The sequence below is a fragment of the Falco biarmicus genome, chromosome Z (assembly GCF_023638135.1).
Source record: "Falco biarmicus isolate bFalBia1 chromosome Z, bFalBia1.pri, whole genome shotgun sequence".
Taxonomy (NCBI): domain Eukaryota; kingdom Metazoa; phylum Chordata; class Aves; order Falconiformes; family Falconidae; genus Falco; species Falco biarmicus.
In genome coordinates this window covers 68,214,926-68,232,616 of record NC_079311.1, presented here as the reverse complement: position 1 = coordinate 68,232,616, position 17,691 = coordinate 68,214,926, and the positions used below count along the sequence as shown (strand labels likewise).

The 17,691-nt window shown below is 47.8% G+C and overlaps 1 protein-coding gene across 2 annotated transcripts; it reads left to right on the top strand.

Annotated features, from left to right (window-relative positions):
* Positions 1 to 963: 963 nt before the first annotated feature.
* On the top strand, positions 964 to 14,573 carry ISL1 (ISL LIM homeobox 1). Of its 2 annotated transcripts, none has more exons than XM_056325762.1 (6): positions 964 to 1,407; positions 2,272 to 2,461; positions 5,656 to 5,915; positions 7,901 to 8,184; positions 9,610 to 9,777; positions 11,992 to 14,573. In XM_056325762.1, the coding sequence occupies exons 1-6, from the start codon at positions 1,380 to 1,382 to the stop codon at positions 12,106 to 12,108; spliced, it is 1,047 nt and encodes a 348-aa protein (XP_056181737.1). In that variant the 5' UTR covers positions 964 to 1,379; the 3' UTR covers positions 12,109 to 14,573. The 2 variants fall into 2 exon arrangements, with proteins under 2 accessions (XP_056181737.1, XP_056181736.1); XM_056325761.1 differs by having other exon boundaries at positions 7,898 to 8,184; positions 11,992 to 14,571.
* Positions 14,574 to 17,691: the final 3,118 nt, after the last annotated feature.

The following is a 17,691-nucleotide window of genomic DNA, read 5'->3' as shown; positions in this document are numbered from 1 at the left end:
GTTTCCTCCAGGGAGCAGCGCCGCACAGCCGCGCCGGCAGCGGAGTCCGCGTATTCTCCCCCCCCCTTTTTTTTTTTTTTTTTTTTTTTAAATAAGAATGTTACGGCATTCTCCACAGAGAAAGACAGAAGTTCTTGACTTTTATCCGTAAATCTCCATTCATGGCCAACCTACAGGGTGCGTTTCTATTTACAGATGGCGGGGGGGGGTGGGGGGTGGGGGCGGGGGGAGGCGGTTGGAGAAAGAAAGGAAAAGGATCTAAAAGGATTAGAAAACATAAATAGAATGGAGGGAGTGTTCAAAGATAATTTAAGGCAAATATTTGTACCTTCTTCGATCTTGTATTTGACAAAAATGCACGAAGCTTTTATCCGCTATTTGAAGGCAGAAGGAGGCTGTAGGAGAAGCACGAACAGCCCCAGCCCGTGGCTGGGGCCATGCCCAGGAGCCCGCCCTGCCCTCCCCGCTCAGCGCAGCTTCGCCCGCCCAGCCGGAGCAGCGGCTCCCGGCTAGGAAAGATAAACGCTCGGAAAGGAAACAGTTGGATTAACACCACCACCCAAAAAAAAAATATATATACACACGCACATATATATATATATGTATGGAAATGGTAAATATGGCACGGCAAGACGGAGAGGTGGAAGGGGTGGAGGAGCCCGAGCGGGGCCGGGAAGGAGAATGAAAGGTGTGACGGGAGATAAGCGGCAGGGATGCAGTAGAGCGACAAGAAGAAAGTATAAAAGGAAATACAAATGAGGAGCGAGGAAAAGTTGCCTCCGAGAACCCGAGCCGGGGCCGCCGCGCCGCCAGACGCTGAAATATGATAATCAGAACAGCTGCGCCGCGCCGCCCGCAGCCAATGGGCTCCGCGCAGGCGTGACGTCCCCGCGCATGACGTCAGCCAATGGCGAGCGGGCTGAGTTGGAGCAGAGAAGTTTGAGTAAGAGATAAGGGCGAGGCGAGTGCCCGAGCCGCCAGCGCCCAGCTCGGCACCGCCGCACCGCACCGCACCGCGCCGCGCCGTTCCCGCACCGCGCCGTTTCCGCACCGCACCGCACCGCACCGCACCGCGCGGCCGGACTTCGCTGCGCTCCCGGCGCCGCGCCCCGCACGGCACTGCGCCGCGCCTCACTGCGCGCCCCCTTCTCTCTCCGCAGCCCTGACAGTAACTCTCCCACGCCCGTGGTGTTTTGTTTTGCCTTTTTTTTTCTTTTCGAGTCTCTGTTTTTTTTCCCTTTTGTTATTGCTTTTTTGTTTGGTTTTTTTTTTTGTTTGTTTTGGTTTTTTTTTTTTAGCGACAGCTCTCAAACCTACTTTGGGGTCTTAAAACGAAACCGTACACCATTTCACTGTGGACATTACACCCTCTTACAGATATGGGAGACATGGGAGACCCACCAAAAAGTAAGGCGGAATTTTTACCGTTGTCGGAATAAATGTGCTGTCTATTGTAATCGTCTCAGGCAGGCGAACTGCTAAAGAGCTGAACTTCATTTGAATAGTAGAGAAGGTGCCTTTGTTGCCGTACCTGCATGCTTGCTGTGTTTTAACCTCGTAGCCTTGTATGTTAATAGCCTGGGGTCCTGCTCTCTTTTAAAGTTTGGGGAGTAGACATGATTTTAATGGGATCTCCAAACATGGAGCCTTAAATTCTCGTGCTAGACTGCGGTGAGGCTGTCTGCCTATCCAGCACCTAGTTTGTCTAGGGGAATTAGCATTAGACTTGCAAAATGGAGCAAGTGACAACAGTAATGATGCTTGTTCTTGCTAGCAGCCTTGAGTCCCCTTTCTGTGGCAAAGGGCTGAATGTGAAGAGCACCCTGCCACGCATTCATCGTTTCCAGTCACAGTCTCTTAAAAAATGAAATCAAACAGATAGGTGCTGTCCCCGTAAGGCAAGGAATTCAAACATGCAAACAATAAAATAAAAATAAAACAACGAGGGAGTTTGGAGTTTTGATTCCGTGAAAGGCTTGGGAAATGAAGACCTTCACCCTGAAGACTGTTCACATCTGCATTTTAACATATATTCCGCCTCCTTTCTAAACAAGGCAAGGTTTTGATGGCACACTTCAATTACAATCCAAAAGTGTTATACTCTTTAAAACAAACAAACAAAAAAAAACCAACAAAAAACCCCAAACAACCCAACAACAACAAACCAACAACACTCCTAAAGTACGCTCTATAAAAGAACGACACTGAAAGTGTGTTTATCGCTGTAGGAGAGTAAACGGTTAGTCAATCATGTATTTATTTTTATTTCAGAAAAACGCCTGATTTCCCTATGTGTTGGTTGCGGCAATCAGATTCACGATCAGTATATTCTGAGGGTTTCTCCGGATTTGGAATGGCATGCGGCGTGTTTGAAGTGTGCAGAGTGTAATCAGTATTTGGACGAGACCTGTACGTGCTTTGTTAGGGATGGCAAAACCTACTGTAAAAGAGATTATATCAGGTACGCCATTTACGTTGTTTAATTCTTCGGTGAGATTTTTTTTTTAACTTTATAAATCTGACAGAGGCAGGAAGAAGATAAATGGTGAGAAAGAGGGTGAAAAGACAATTGTGACTTCTCTATAGATAGACAGGCGAGTAAAAAAGTTAGAGTCAAGTTTTTTGTTCCACAGATTCAAATGCAAATTTATGTATAAACAAAACCGCATTCGGGAACGGCTAGCGACTGTGTGGGACCCTCCTGAGGACTTTGGCAATGCATTCTGTGATTCTAAAAAAGTGGGAAATCGTAGGTAATGGAGAATATTTTCAACAGTGTAGATATTGCGGGCAAGACGGAACTGATCGCTTTCTAACACAACCTGAGAAATGCACCTCTCTGTTTTTGCAAAAGCATAATGGCATTCATAAGAAAGGCACTTCAGGCATGTATGCCTTAAAAATAAATACACGGCGCGGGGGGGGGGGGGGGGGGGGGGGGCGGAAGAACCCAAAACACAACCTATTTAAAGTAGGCCTATGGGGGGAAAGAAAAAAAAAAAGGGGGGGGGGGGGGGGGGAGAAAAGCAAAACCTAAGTTTCCTTCAGAATGAAGGATCCTTTACTGTGGATCCTAGGTTAAAACCTAGACCAAAATGTTTCTTCGCTAAAATAACTGACATTTAATCTTTTTAAATATTAACCCCTTTGGTGATATCTGACTGCCTTTTCTTTCTTATCTTATCTGTACTGATGAATTAGACAGAGCAGATCAAATTGCCCATCATCTGTTCGCGAACAATTGGGTATATTTAGATAATGGAACCGCTTCCTTCCTCACATTAAAATCTGGTAACAGATAAAATGTGAGAGTTGCCAATCCTGACACTATAGAGAAACCAAAGCAGGAATTTCGAGTGTGTTTATTTTTTGTGCTCCTGGGTCATGCTGATCCATTTCAGTGTCGCTTACTGGGTTTGCCAAACCAGAACTTTGCATGACACTGCGGTACGGACAATATAGTTTTTTACAGAAAGTTTTGGAAGCAAGTACCTCCATAGCCACCTAACATATCTTTTCTAGTTTCTTCGCAATTCTGAATTGAAATAAAACACTTGAGTCTTTCTTTCTCCAGTGCACAATTCATAAGCAGATCATTTCTTCAAGTCGTTGTGAGATTATTTTCAAAGTTTTACCATGGCAAAAAACAAAAAACAGCCAACCTTCTTTCTTCTTTCTTCTTTCTTCTTTCTTTCTTTCTTTCTTTCTCTTTCTTTCTTTCTCTTTCTTTCTTTCTCTTTCTTTCTTTCTTTCTTTCTCTTTCTTTCTCTTTCTTTCTCTTTTTCTTTCTTTCTTTCTTTCTTTCTCTTTCTTTCTTTCTTTCTTTCCTTCTTTCTTTCTTTCTTTCTTTCCTTCTTTCTTTCTTTCTTTCTTTCTTTCTTTCTTTCTTTCTTTCTTTCTTTCTTTCTTTCTTTCTTTCTTTCCTTTTAAACGCACTGTGGAGCCGTGCTTTTAAATGTTGTCCCTTCAGTTATTTCAGATGAAAGGGAAGTTGGGACTTAGATGTGCTCACTTGTCTCCTGCTAGAACTCAGTAGTCGAAATTTAATAAGGGGAAAAAAATGCTTCTCTTTTAAGTTAATACGGAATACATTTCATGTGCAAGCCGACTTCGAATTAGACCGTGAGCCAATCTATAATTGTAAGACATGTGGGCACACACACCCCACCCCCAACTTTTGTACCTATTGTACCGATTAACGCATACACTGTGCGATCGCCCTGTTCTTTTGCTGTTTAGCTGTTTGGGTTTTTTTCTTCTCAAAACCTTACAGTTTGGAAACATGTAGCTCTGAATATAGGATTAGCACACCTCCACAGATAGAGCAGCTGAAGATGTGTGTAAATAAACATCTGTACCCACAAGCATACATTACAGACTGTATGTCTAAGGAAGTGTACTAGTAAGGAAACGTGTGGGGATGTTTTAGGAAGAGCTTTTACAGTTCCGTGGATCGTGTGCGTATATACGCGTGCGTACATTTGCGGAAATATGTTAATTTTACTTAATACCAAGAAGGATGGCTAAGGAGCGCTTGGTGGGAGCCGGGAGACTGACTGTAGTTCCAGACACCCGGGTTGGTGCGTTTTCTCCTGGTCACCTACTGATGGGTGAGCTGTCCTCCTCTCCTCCACGGGAGACAGGGAACCTGCCACCCACCCCACAGACCCATTAGTTGCCGCGTGGGGCTGTCAGCGAGAAGTTGCCCTCTCACTCCTGCCGGAAGGCTTGAGCCCCGGCCCAAAGTGGGGGTGTCAGCCGGAGGAGAGACGGGGCAGGGAGGCTGGGGCAGAGTCAGGCAGCAGAGCCAAAGCACCCAAAATGCCTTTTAGTAGGGGGCGGGGGAGGGGAGTCGCACTTCTGTATATGTGAGCGTGTATATATGTAAGGAGGTGCGTGTGAACGCCTGTATTGCGGTATAAAATGAACCCGTTGAGAGGGGATAAGGGAAAGAGCCCCGGCCGCTGGCAGAGCCGCCCCTGCCGCGGCCCAGAGGTGCAGCTGCCGGCGGCCCGGGCACGCATTAAGTGGCACAAGCCCCGAGTGGGCTCCTCCAGAAACAGCACCGTTTGGTGAGGCTGGAGGGTTTGTGCGTGGGGAGCGGATGGCAGTTTCTCCATCCTTGCCTTTCCCCGGCGTACCCGGGAGGTCCGGTTCAGCCCCGGGCCAGGCTAGGTCAAGTCCCCCTGCCGTGGGGAGGGAAGGAGAGGGCAGGGACGGCCCCTCGCCTGCTGCAGCCCGGGCGCTGGGGCAGGAGGGAAAGGTCGGCGTCTACTCGGGAAGGAAGGGGGTCGCTTTTTTTGTTTCCTCCCCTGTTTCTCCTTCCACCTCCGTCGCGCCTTCCCTCCTCCCTCTCCTTGCCCACCGGTGTCTCCTGGTCCCCACCGCCTTTTTACGGCGTGGGGATCAGGGCACCAGCAGCAAGCGAATCTGTTTTGTTTCCTCTTCTGGCTTCTGTATTTTCAAGGCCTGTTTAACTAGTGGAGTGCGTGTGGCGCGGGGCCACGGGGCTGCCCACGAGCGGGAGTGAAAACCTCTCTTTCTTTTTCCCCTTCCTTTCTCCCCCCTCCGCCCTTCCCTGCCCTCCCCCTTCCCCCTTCCGTGCTCTCCCTCCTTCCCTCCCTTCTCCTTCTTTCTGGACTGGGCCCCGCTCAGGTTATACGGCATCAAGTGCGCCAAGTGCAGCATCGGCTTCAGCAAGAATGACTTCGTGATGCGCGCCCGCGCCAAGGTGTACCACATCGAGTGTTTCCGCTGCGTGGCCTGCAGCCGCCAGCTCATCCCCGGCGATGAATTCGCGCTGCGGGAGGACGGCCTCTTCTGCCGGGCGGACCACGACGTGGTGGAGCGGGCCAGCCTGGGCACCGGGGACCCGCTCAGCCCCCTGCACCCCGCCCGGCCGCTGCAGATGGCAGGTACCGCCCGCACCCGGCGCCGCGGGAGCCCGCGGGGTTCGGCGCCACCCGGCCCGGCGCCTGGCGAGGCGGCCCGCCGCTGGCAGCGGGACACGCGCACCCGCGGAGAGGCGGCCCCGAGCGTGCGCGCCCCTCGCCCGGGGCTGCCGCGGGTCCCGCTGCTGTCAGAAGCGCCCGCGCAGGCGGTACGCGTGAGGCGGAGACACCTGCGCAGGGGGCCGCACCCCCGCCAGCCTGCGCCCCTCCCGCTCCGGCCATGCACAGGGCGCGGAAGCCGTGTCCCGTTCCGTCCCGTCCCATCCCCCCCGCCCGAGCCCGCGGCAGCCGGGAGCCGATGTCGGAGAGGGACGAGCCGCTGCAGGGAGCAGGTCTCCGGCAAAGCGCAGACCTCTCTGCCTCAGGCGCATGTGGAAAAGCTGTTCTAAGCACTGGTGGAAGCAGGGGCCGAAAAGATAGACTTCATAACTACAGGCGAGCACTTAGGCTGTAATTTAAAACTGTCAACAAGCTAATCTTCGGTAATTGCCTTTTAAAGTGACTCTGCCTCTTGAAACGTTTTATGTGATTTGATGAGAATTTCATCTTAAAACTCAGTATTGTAACTTCAGAGTCTCCGCCTTACAACTTTACTTACACTTTTAGTTCTCGACGGGTACATCAGACACCCGGGGACGCTTAGCTTTAGGAAGGGACACGTCTCTGAGGCAAACTAGGCTGGTTAGCCTACAAAGTTAGCCGGCGTTATTGCTGTGCAAGTAAGTGTAACTCGAAAGGTTACTTACAAACACGGGCTTGCTTCCCGCTTCTGAGCCTCTTTCAGGTGACATATCTATATATAGGGAGAAATAATCCCACAGCTGATCACGGCAAAATTTTAAAGAGATTGTGCGTGCTCCCTATAGCCTATTTGTCCTTGTCTCCGAAAAGTGTATTGTGTCGGCAGGTACAATGCTGCCAATGCTGCTAAGATTTGAAACCTTTGTATTATCTTGATCGCATTTGCTGATTTATTGCTATAATCAGAAAAGTCGGAACCCGATGGTACAAACCCAAGCACTTCTGAGCATTAGCTAACAAGGGTTTTAGGGGGGGGGGAAGAAAGTAGTGTTTTTATTTTTTATTTGACTGGCTCAGATTACAAGTAGATAGCTACAGCTACACAATATACAGCAGAATAGCACAATCACACGAACACTTTTAGCTCTTGATGTGACGCTACCCGTAGGTTTGCATTTCTTGGCAAACGAGTTGCTAGGCTTGTTCCCCTTGTAAAGAATTGACGAAACATTCATTCTTTCTAAGTATTCATCAAAAGCCGACATAAATTCGCCTAGCACCTCTGCTTTCTAAGATAGACACCCGTCTTCCGAGCTCTGGGATACGGGGCTCTCAGAGGGCTTTCCTCCACTGTCACGGTGCAGCGGATATGGCTTGGTTTACTTGGATTTGGAAGCATCAAAATGCCGGGAGCTGTTGCACTTTACCGCAGCCTCTGGCTAAACTGAGCTAGATTCAGTATACAAGAAGCAGTCCCGAATTGTGATTAATTTAAGAAGGATTTCTTCAGTAATTTTCGGGCCAAAAATCTGTTTTGGTGATCTGTCAGGAAATAAATACGTAAAACCCTCCCCCTCCTTTCCTAGAGCACGCACACCTTAGAGAACTCGCCCTCCCCTGTCAAGTCTCACGCAGGTTCAAGCTTCTGTCATTAAAGGTTTTAGGGGGGTGGTTTGTTTTTGCAAATTAATTATCTGTGGAGTCAGAAATGTCAGTCCTGTCACTCCACCAGCGCATAAAGCAGAGGAGGCTGCAGGAGCACCAATAGATCTGACTGCTTGAATGGCCTCTGAAAGAGGGTTCATCACCCACCCGCCCCCCACCCCCCGCCTCCCCTTGTCCCACCAGCTTAGATTCATAGCCTCTGCAGACTCCCTGCTTCCTACTCATGGGGATCCTGTTCCTTCCTTCCCCTTTCCTTACAGCAGAACCTATCTCTGCCAGACAGCCAGCTTTGCGACCCCATGTCCACAAGCAGCCCGAGAAGACCACCCGAGTCCGGACTGTCCTTAATGAAAAACAGCTTCACACCTTGAGGACCTGCTATGCTGCCAACCCCAGACCTGACGCCCTCATGAAAGAGCAACTGGTAGAAATGACTGGCCTCAGCCCGAGGGTCATCAGGGTTTGGTTTCAAAACAAGAGGTGCAAGGACAAAAAAAGGAGCATTATGATGAAGCAGCTTCAGCAGCAGCAACCCAATGACAAAACTGTAAGTGGTTTCTGCCTCTGACCGTGTGCTGCCTTCCTTTCCAAGGAGAAACGCCTGGGCTATGGCCAGCCCGGCCAGTTTCTGGGGTCGGTTTGACGCTTTTGGTTTTGTGGGAGCTCCCTTAAAACAAAGAAAAGGGTACCATTTCACTATTAGCCGCTTGTTTCTGCTGTAAGTGCAATTAAAACAGACCACAGCGAGGAGCCGATATAGGCTGCTCAAGCGAGTATGTCTTTTGGTGGGGTTGAGGACACACTTCTCTGCAGCATGAATAGCGACCTGCAGAGCTTATGGGACATAAAAAGCCCAGCCTTGTGAAATATTTGTATTGCAAATGCAAAGAACTTCTGAAGGGGAAAATGACGCTTTTGCCCTCTTCAATGGTTTTACATAGGAGTAAACCCACAAGTAAAACCAAAAGGAAATTTGATGTATTTTCTTAGCATTTCATGCACTACGATGTGTGTGTGTGTCTAAGTGCTCTTACTGTAGAATAAGACAAATGCGGTGCAATTTTTTTAATTACCTTCCTGTTTACAAGTTACTCAAAATACATATAGTTTCCACGCAGATATAATATTAAGTACTTGTCTGCAGGCATATATATGCACGTGTGATGCAAACAAGTGGAAAGCACTGGGTTCAGCAGAGCAGACTGGCTGTCTCCATTTCAAGTTAACTTTTTTCCTTTTTTTTATCCCCCTTTTTTCCCCTGCTGTTATTAATCCACTTGAAGAAGAGTCTGTTATTCTCCCTGTGTATATTGACTGACCTAAGAATGACTATTAATTCATAAGGCTGCCTAGTTAAGTGGAATTTAAGGAGTTTCATTTTACCGTGTTGGAATGCAATAAAACACGATGTTATTAACTCGCCTGAACAATCTATTCGTCGAGGCTCGGAGTTATTTTGTACGCAGTGCCTGCTCCACTGGGAGGGCTGAGGGTTCCTTTTTTTTTTTTTTTTTTTTTTTTTTTTTGAGGTGGGAGTGAGGGGATGCGGGGGGAAGATCGCGGTATTGGCGTACCCCAGGTTTGCCGTACAGTGGATATACGATCCAGTTAAAGTTGCTCAGAAAAAAAACCGGCCTGGATGCGAAGTGGAAAAGCAGCATGATTAACCGTTTCTTGTGCCGATCGGCAGCCAAGGTACAGGCTGCTCGTGTTTGAGAAAGCTTGGGGCGGAGGGGGTATGCCTTGAGAGAAATAGGAGGATTAAAGGGAAAGAAAGTAAACTTCCACCGTGATAAATGCAGCGGGTAGAAATAGGCTGACCTGGAGTAGAATAGAGTAAGACATTCACAGCAGATTAACAAAGCAAATACAAGCGACTGTATAGATAAGATAGAAAGCAGTTTATTGACTCTGCGCTTATATACAATATAGTTAACCAAGATCATTAACATCTTTCCCCGGCTATTTACAGAATATCCAGGGGATGACAGGAACTCCGATGGTGGCTGCTAGTCCGGAGAGACATGACGGCGGTTTACAGGCGAACCCAGTGGAGGTGCAGAGTTACCAGCCGCCCTGGAAAGTACTGAGTGACTTCGCATTGCAGAGTGACATAGACCAACCTGCTTTTCAGCAACTAGTAAGTGTCGGTTCCCAGCCAAAGCAGACCAGCCTGTACTCGAGGCAGGGCAATGGGGGATTCCCTAAACGTGCCGGATGCCCTCAGTGAGATGAGCAACCCGGACTAGACAGGTTTTCCTGAAATTGAGAGGTGGGCATGATGGCACCCTGTAAATGCAGCGAACTATATGATTTAATAGGACTTGGTGCAACATCTACCTTAGTGCACAGCAGAGCTCTTTCCGGGTGGAGTGGGGACTAGATAAGGCCCGACCGGGGTCTGAGACTAACTGAGCTCGCACACTCTTGAAAACTGAAAGCACCCTTATCCAGAAAATTAAAAACATTCTTCACGTGTCACTTAATTTCATGTACATTTGTGAAAGCAGTTTCTAAAATCTGCCCCTCCCCCCTTCGGACCAATTTTGCCTTAATGCAGTAGGGTGGATTTTAAATATATGATTGCAATGTCAGCCTGTGCCCTTGATTTGTCACAAACACATGAATAGCTCGATTACATTTTTGAAGTCCTTGTTTTAAACCTGTACCTCTAGATATCACTTTATATATCTATATACACATACATATAGATTACATTAAATGTTGTGTTTTGGAAAGGGAATTGTTAGTATTTATTCACGTGAAAAATTCAAACAATATAGTAAACTGCCTTAAGCCAAAAGAAAACAGACCTTTTAGAATAAATACAGTTTTTAACTCACTTCCTTATGCCTACGTCATTTGGCAGCTCATACGGGACCATATAATCTGCAATACTTAGGCTCTACAAGGTGAATTAAGGACAGAAGTTCAGCCTTAACTGAATTTCCTGACCTAAGTGTGCTAAAACCAGATCTTTATAAATAATCAGGTACATGGCGTGTGGTTTTTCAGTGATTCAAAATAATACTTAATGATGAAAAATTAACATATAGACCCTTTTTTGAGCTCTTAGGCATTTTTTTTTTTACATGAAGCAGTGGAAGACAAAGTTTTGTAGCTATGTCTAGAATTGTTTCTAGACTTTTTCAGATCAGTATCACTCTCTTGCAGAATCGATTTTCTTTTGCCCGGTGGCAGGCTGCAGCGTGCACACTGTGCTTGCTCAGGAAGCTGTAGAACAGCAGCAGGGCTGTTTGCATCATCGTACCTCTAGAGCAACCACCGGTTTTCCTGCTTTAATCAAGCTGTCAAGCAGACACAAGAAAAATTGATCTCCTTCGGCTGCCTTACTTATTGTGCCTTAGCAGGATAGGAGACTTTAAAAACCTTTGATACAGTGAGTTTTTGTATGGAGTAGTTCGTGGGCGGGGGGGGGGGGGGGGGGGGCGCAGGATGAAAGATGGATAGCCCTACCTACACATATAGGTAGATAGAACATTAGATAAATAGGTGACTATTTATATATTGGACATGTCTGACGCTGAAAAGAGTTACAGAATAGTGCATGGAACAGACAGTTCATCCACGGTTCGAGGCACGTCTCTAATCTGGAAAGGGACTTTATCACAGGATCGGCCAACTAAATAGGTGCCAAAGAAATGCTTTTGGATTAGCAAAGCTCCACCCTTCAAATCATGCCTTTTCCCAACGCTGCTCCTAAACTAACGGGAGCTGCGGGGCACATTAGGATGGAGAAGTGTGACCTTTTTTATCAAACTGACTCTCGTTAAAAAGAGATAGCACCCACTTCAAATCACAAATGAAAGAGAATGGTTTGTTTCAAATGCCTTCTGCTCCTGGATGCTCCTTCCAGGTTTATTTTAGTACGTGCACAAAGCGGGGAAAAAGTAATCTTGCAGTTTCGTGTCAAAAAAACATGTGCACTCTTAAATAATTGACTAGAACATCCTGTTGGGATTGCCGCTCTTGCAACACAGGGAAGAAGGCCTCATTAATAAGTTTGTTTATTTGCTTGGTTTTTCAGGCTTTTTTTGTTAAGTGGTTGTTGGTTGTTTTTGGTTTTGGGTTTTTTAACCTGTTTTTTTCGGCGATTTCGCCGAAGGCCTGAAGAAGGTTTCAGTGAAGTCAATGGGGAAGCTAAACAAAGCAACAAAGTGACACAGCCTCCCACGGAGATATAGCAGGCTGTTCGGCTGCGTGCCTGTGTATTTGCTTTTGTGTTCTTCGCCTTTGCCTGCTAGTTTTCTTTGCTTGTTACAGTTGTAACAACACCTATTTTTCTTATTTTTCTTTTTTTTTTTTTTTTTTTTTTTTTTTTTTTTTTTGGCAGGTTAATTTTTCAGAAGGAGGACCCGGTTCCAATTCTACTGGAAGTGAAGTAGCATCAATGTCCTCTCAGCTGCCAGATACGCCCAACAGTATGGTAGCCAGTCCTATTGAGGCATGAGGAACATGCATTCAGTTTTCTGTTGTGTTGTTTCTGCCCTTACCCTCACCCCTGTTGGAAAGAGTGGGAAAGTGATCGTGTTGAGACTCCGAAATTTAGGGGGGAAAGTATTTAACAACCCTGTAATGAACCTAGCAAGGAACTGCTTCATGAAATGAACGGAGTCATGTTTGAAAAGACAAGGTAATATGGTAGCAACACTGTGAAGACAATCATGGGATCTTACTAGAATAAATACTAAAAAAAAAAAAAAAAAAAAAAAAAAAAGAAAAAAACCACACAAAAACCAACAACAACAAAAAACCAACAAAGTAAAACAAACTGTGCTATTCAATTATCTTAAGGGGATCGAAAAGACGTTTTCAAAACGTAAAGCATTTGTACTCGTGGATCTCAAAAAAAAAAAAAGAAAAAAGAAAAAAAAAATTCATTTGACTGCACATCTTAGAGAGCAAGGTAGAGGGACTTCCTATCCAGTCCCTCCCAATCCGAATGGTGCTGTTTCTATATTGGTGATTGCCTTGCCAAAAGGAGCTCCAGTAGGTTTTTCATCATCAGGAAAGAGACTATTTAGCCTTGCATTGTTGAAAGATTCATTGCAGGAAGGTGGAGCTGCATTGGTTTGCAATGTTGTTTTTAGTTGACTCTTAACAAGGGGTTGTTTCCTGGGTCTCTTCTAGCATGTACTGTAGTGGGGATTTGATTTTGTTTAGTTGAGATCCACTCTCTATCAAGTTAAAGCGATTAAAAATAGGTTTTTGAATTATTCTTTAAAAACCAATTTGTAAAAGCATTGCAACAAGGTATACCTCTATTTTGCCACAAAGCGTCTCGGGATTGTGTTTGAAATGTGTCCGTCCAAGAACCTTCCCCTCCCCCAAAGATGTGTATAGTCATTCGTTAAAACGACTGTTTTTCTCTCTTACTCTTTCTCTCTCACTCTCTAGAAATAAAGAGGAAAAAGTAAAAAAAAAAAAAAAAAAAAGAAAAAGAGAAAAGAAAAAGAAAAAAACCCATCCTTTTTGTTTGCTCTTGCATTGCAAAATTATAAAGTAATTTATTATTTATTATCGGAAGACTTGCCACTTTTCATGTCATTTGACTATTTTTTTGTTTGCTGAAGAAAAAAAAAAAGAAAAAGAAAAAAAGAAAAAAAAAAAGAAAAGGTTGTACCGTGGTCTTTGAATTATATGTCTAATTCTATGTGGTTTTTGTCCTTTTTTTTCTTAAATATTATGTGAAATAAAAGCGCCATATGTAGAATTATTATATCTTCAGGACTATTTCACTAAATAAGCGTTTGGAATAGAGAAAATAATAATAATATTAATATTAAATAATGAACAAAGTTCCCTCTTCTAAATATTTACAAGTTAGCAGCTAAAATACCTGAAATAAAATATTGCATGCAAAGCAGGTCGTTAGTGAATAAAAGGAGTGTGATATTTTATTGCAAGTATTCACGACCAGCTTGTAAATTCCGTTTCAACAACTATATCAGGGCTAGTTGGATGCCTTAGCTTTCAATCGATAACGTTAGAAACTCTCTTGTTAGTGTTTCCCCCACCCCATCCCTTGCCCTTAAAAATGATATTACTCTAGGCATGATCTGACTTGACGTTAAGACATCTAAAGAACTGTGAGCTCAGGCTTTTTGCTGAGTTCCATTATTTTTAAAATAATAATAAAAAGAAAGAAAGTGCTGTATACCAAAGCCTCGTTGTTGAGATTGTTGAAGTGACCTGTACTTTAAGTATAAGCTCCTGATAAAAGGGACGCTTTTTGCTTAACAAGTCAAGTATGACCATTATTTATCAGTGTCTGCTGTCAAAACGATTGAAAAATGCTGCAGGAGGAATATATTGAGGGGATATTGCTATGAAATTGCACGAATGGTGTTCCTTATTTTCTGTCGACTTCCCTCTCTTCACTCCCTCTTTTCTTCCTTTTTTAATTCGTGGGGGAGAGGGTGGTGAAAGCTAGAAATGTGGGCGATTTTTTGGGGATAAGTAGAAAGAAGAAGGAGGAGGAGGAGAAGCAAAAAAAAAAAAACCCACAAAAAACCACAAACCCCCACAAACATAGGAAAGGGTTGTTTTTGCTCCAATCCAAGTGCTCCCTAGTGCTCCTGGCCAGCACAAGACAAGGGCTTGCTTTAAGAAACCCTTAACTGGAATATACAGAGATTTTTAGTCTGACAAAGACAAGTTGGTTTGCATGACAGTCACTCCAAACCCTAATGTTTTCTTAACATAACCTTCTTTTTCCTCCCTCCTCACCATCTCAGCCCACCCTGAGCAAGCTCAGCTATAGAGACAAACCATTTCGACAGTACAGAGAACATTAAAAAAAAAAAAAAGTTAAAAGTCTAATACAAGGATTTAAATCATTCTGATTAGAAACTGGATTCATTTTGTATGCTCAAGTGTAATACATTTTTGAGTACTTGATAAATATTTAAATAAATATGAAATCTACCTTAAACTGTGTGATTAGTAACCCTTGTGTTTTCATGCAGGATCAGAGACTTAGTACGACGCTTCGGGGGGCGGGAGGGAGAAGGGGTGTCATTACTGCCCGGTGGTCTAACGTGTAAGTTGTTGGGTCGCGCTTACCGACGGGAGCGGGAGTGGGAGCGGGAGTGGGGGCGGGGGGGGGGGGGGGTGTTAGGGAAGGGGGAAGAATTTTGGAGACCAAGCCTCCGACTCGGGGGTGGGTGGGTGTTGTCTTTAACTGGCGCTGAAAAGCTGTAAGGTCAGGGCAACACGGGGGCCTTGCGTTCGGCTTTGACCGCCCGGAGGCTGACGCGTAGGTGGGAAGCGCGGCCGCCCCGCGGTCAGCGGCGCAGGGTTACGCCGGGGCGGGGGTGACCCCGCAGGAGAGGAGTCATTGCGCGCCAGGGGGTTGCTGAGAGTTCCCTCCACCCAGGGCAGGGCCTTTGGGCCAGTGAAGGTCTGCCGTCTCCGAGGGCCACGCAGGAGGGAAAGGCGAATTTTGGCTGTCCCTCCTGTCGCCCCTTGCGCGGGGAAAGTTCCCCCCCGCGCTGCGCGGCGCCCCGCGGTCCCGGCGCGCCCCCCCGGCGGCCAGGGCTGCTGCCGAGATAGGCGGCCCGCCGGGGGCAGGGGTTTGCGTTGGGGCTGCCAAGGGCCAGGCTCCGCAAAAGGCACAGGGCAGCGCGTCCTCGGAGGGCGTCAGCCGGCTCCGACTGCTCGGCTCAGCGGCGGGCTGCGGGAGGGAGCTCCACCCGGGATGTGCCCGCACCCACACCTACCGCCGGGTCCTTCCAGCACCCCAGCGGACCCCAGCGGAGGGTCTAAGCCCCTCCGAGCTTTCGGGTGGTGGTGGTGTGGGGGGGCATGACTGTGGTCGCTTCTGCGGCGGCCAATCGGGGGGTCTCCGCGACCCCCGGCCACCGCCACCCTGCTGCGGCCCGTCCCGCTGCGCAGACCTGCGGCCCCGGGGCCACCCCGGAGCCTCTCCCTTCGAAACTTCATTTGAACAAAACTCGTTTTATGTCAACATTACTTCTATTGCTGGATGGAGGGGGTTCTTCCATGGCCTTGAGTTCCCTTTTCCATTTCATATATTTGTGACATATTTCTTCCCTCCCCCAAACCTTTGAGCGTTATCCTCCATGGAGCAAATAGAGACAAACTTTTGAGCAGTCCCTCCTAGCGCCTTCAGGAGAACACCCTTCCTGAGCTCGAGCAGCAGTATTTGTGCAAGCGACAGAAAACATCCTCTTCATGAAATGCACGGCCTCATGGTGCTCTGTGCAGGTTCCTGCCCTGGTTCCTCTTTCCGATACTGGCGAGGGCAGCAATTTTCCAGGTCTGCCGGCTTTCTTCTTGCTGCAGCCTCTCATAATTACGTCAGATAAGGTCTGTTAAAGACTACTGGAATTTCTCTGAGAATTTTGTTTGCACACACACAGAGACCAACATTCAAACTCTTCTCATTTCAATATTTGTACCAGGTTAACTAGCCCTCAGCATCTCCAGCCAACATAGTAGCAGTGAGACGCAGAAGCCGGGGACGTGAATTCCGGCGTTGAGATCAGTCGAACATCTCAACAGTAAGTGTCTGCCTTTATATATATATCTATGCATAGATACATATCTCAACAGATCCACGTTAAGTCACCCAGAAGCGGGTAGCGGGGAAGGAACGAAGGCCTCCGCAGCGCAGCACCCGGGGCGGAGCCGGAGCGGGTTCAGGGCCCTGGTGCCGGGCGGGTTTCACGGGTACCGAACCGCCCTCGCCCCCTCTGCACGCCCGGAACACCGACAACGTTTTACGGTGCGAGGTGCCGCAGCTGGGCGCTTTGCGTGCTTCAGCGGAACTATAAGTAGTTAATAGAGGGGCTGGAAAGAGATCCTGTTTACTGATTGTTCCTGATTGTTGTTTTCTTGATAACAGAGCAAGCCACTGAAAGACTGTTTGAGCTCAGGCGCCACAAACATAAACTTAACAGCTCCCTGTGTGCCAGCCCTGCTGGAGGATCACTCCTCACCTCCCGGGACTTGTGAAGTGCAGGCGGAGAAGGCAGCTCCCAAGGAGGCAGGCGCTGGGGGTGGGGTGGGGGGGCGGCGGCGGGTGAGGCTCGCCTGTGTGACTGAACTTTCCGTATTCACGGTATCTGCCCTCGTTAGCCGGGGGGGAGGGCGTAAAATTAATCGGTGCCTTTCCCGGAGCCTCCTGCCCGTGCGGGGGTCGTGCAGGTCCTGGGCGCCGCTCTTCGCAGCTCTGCAGCCGAGTGCTGCGGCTTTTCCATCATTCTGCTGTTCCCTTTGAATTTCGTTGCATTTTCATGCGGCGGCGAAGCGCCACCGAAGAAGCGCTCTGGGCTTGTCCGGGGCCGGGGCGGGAAGGCGCGGGGGCAGGGGGGGCCGCAGCCTGGGCGCGACCGGCGCTCACCCCCCGCCGGGCCGAGACCCCGGGGACGGCAGCAGCCCGGCCCGGGTGCTCTCCGCCGCCGTTGCAGCTGGATTCATTCCCTGCAGCTCTGGCTTTCTCCTGGGGTGTGTGGCGGGGGGAGAGAAGGAAGGAGGAAGGTTGCAAAACAGGATTTTTGCTGGAGTGTCTCTTAGCTTTTTTTTTTTGTTGTGTTTTCTTTTCTCCTGGTAGACAAAACAGGGCAAGGTGTGTTTGTGGGGAGACAGAGCGGGGTGTGTGTGTAAGTTTTACAGAAATAAGTGACACGGGCCAAAGCAGAGCTCGGCTCCTATCTCGGGGTAGACCTCGGGCAGCAATGGAAAGAGGAAAGTAGGGTGTTACTGTGGCTTTTCTTCAGAAGGGCTGTTCAGGTCGGTAGATCTCCAAGGCTAATCCAAACAACCCGTTTGACTTGTGAGGTCCGGAGTCTAGACAGAGCTGGTGGCTCGGCGGCTTCTTATCTGGTTTTGGAATCAGCCGAAAGAGACTTTTCTTAATGTCCACAGCAGCACTGGGATCTGCTGGGGCCGGGGAGCCACCGCACCTCGCAGACAGGACAACAAATACACCCACCACCTGGAGGCTTTACAGCCCGCTTTGTTGTTCCCGGGGCCGCCGCGGCTGCGGCCCTGCCTCCCCCCGCCCCCG

Bases quoted from the DNA above. Each gene is read 5' to 3' on its own strand.
- ISL1 (XM_056325761.1), top strand. From the start codon at position 1,380: ATGGGAGACATGGGAGACCCACCAAAAA. The intron at 1,408-2,271 runs GTAAGGCGGAAT...TTTTTATTTCAG, and splicing joins CATGGGAGACCCACCAAAAA to AAAAACGCCTGATTTCCCTA. The intron at 8,185-9,609 runs GTAAGTGGTTTC...GGCTATTTACAG, and splicing joins AGCAACCCAATGACAAAACT to AATATCCAGGGGATGACAGG.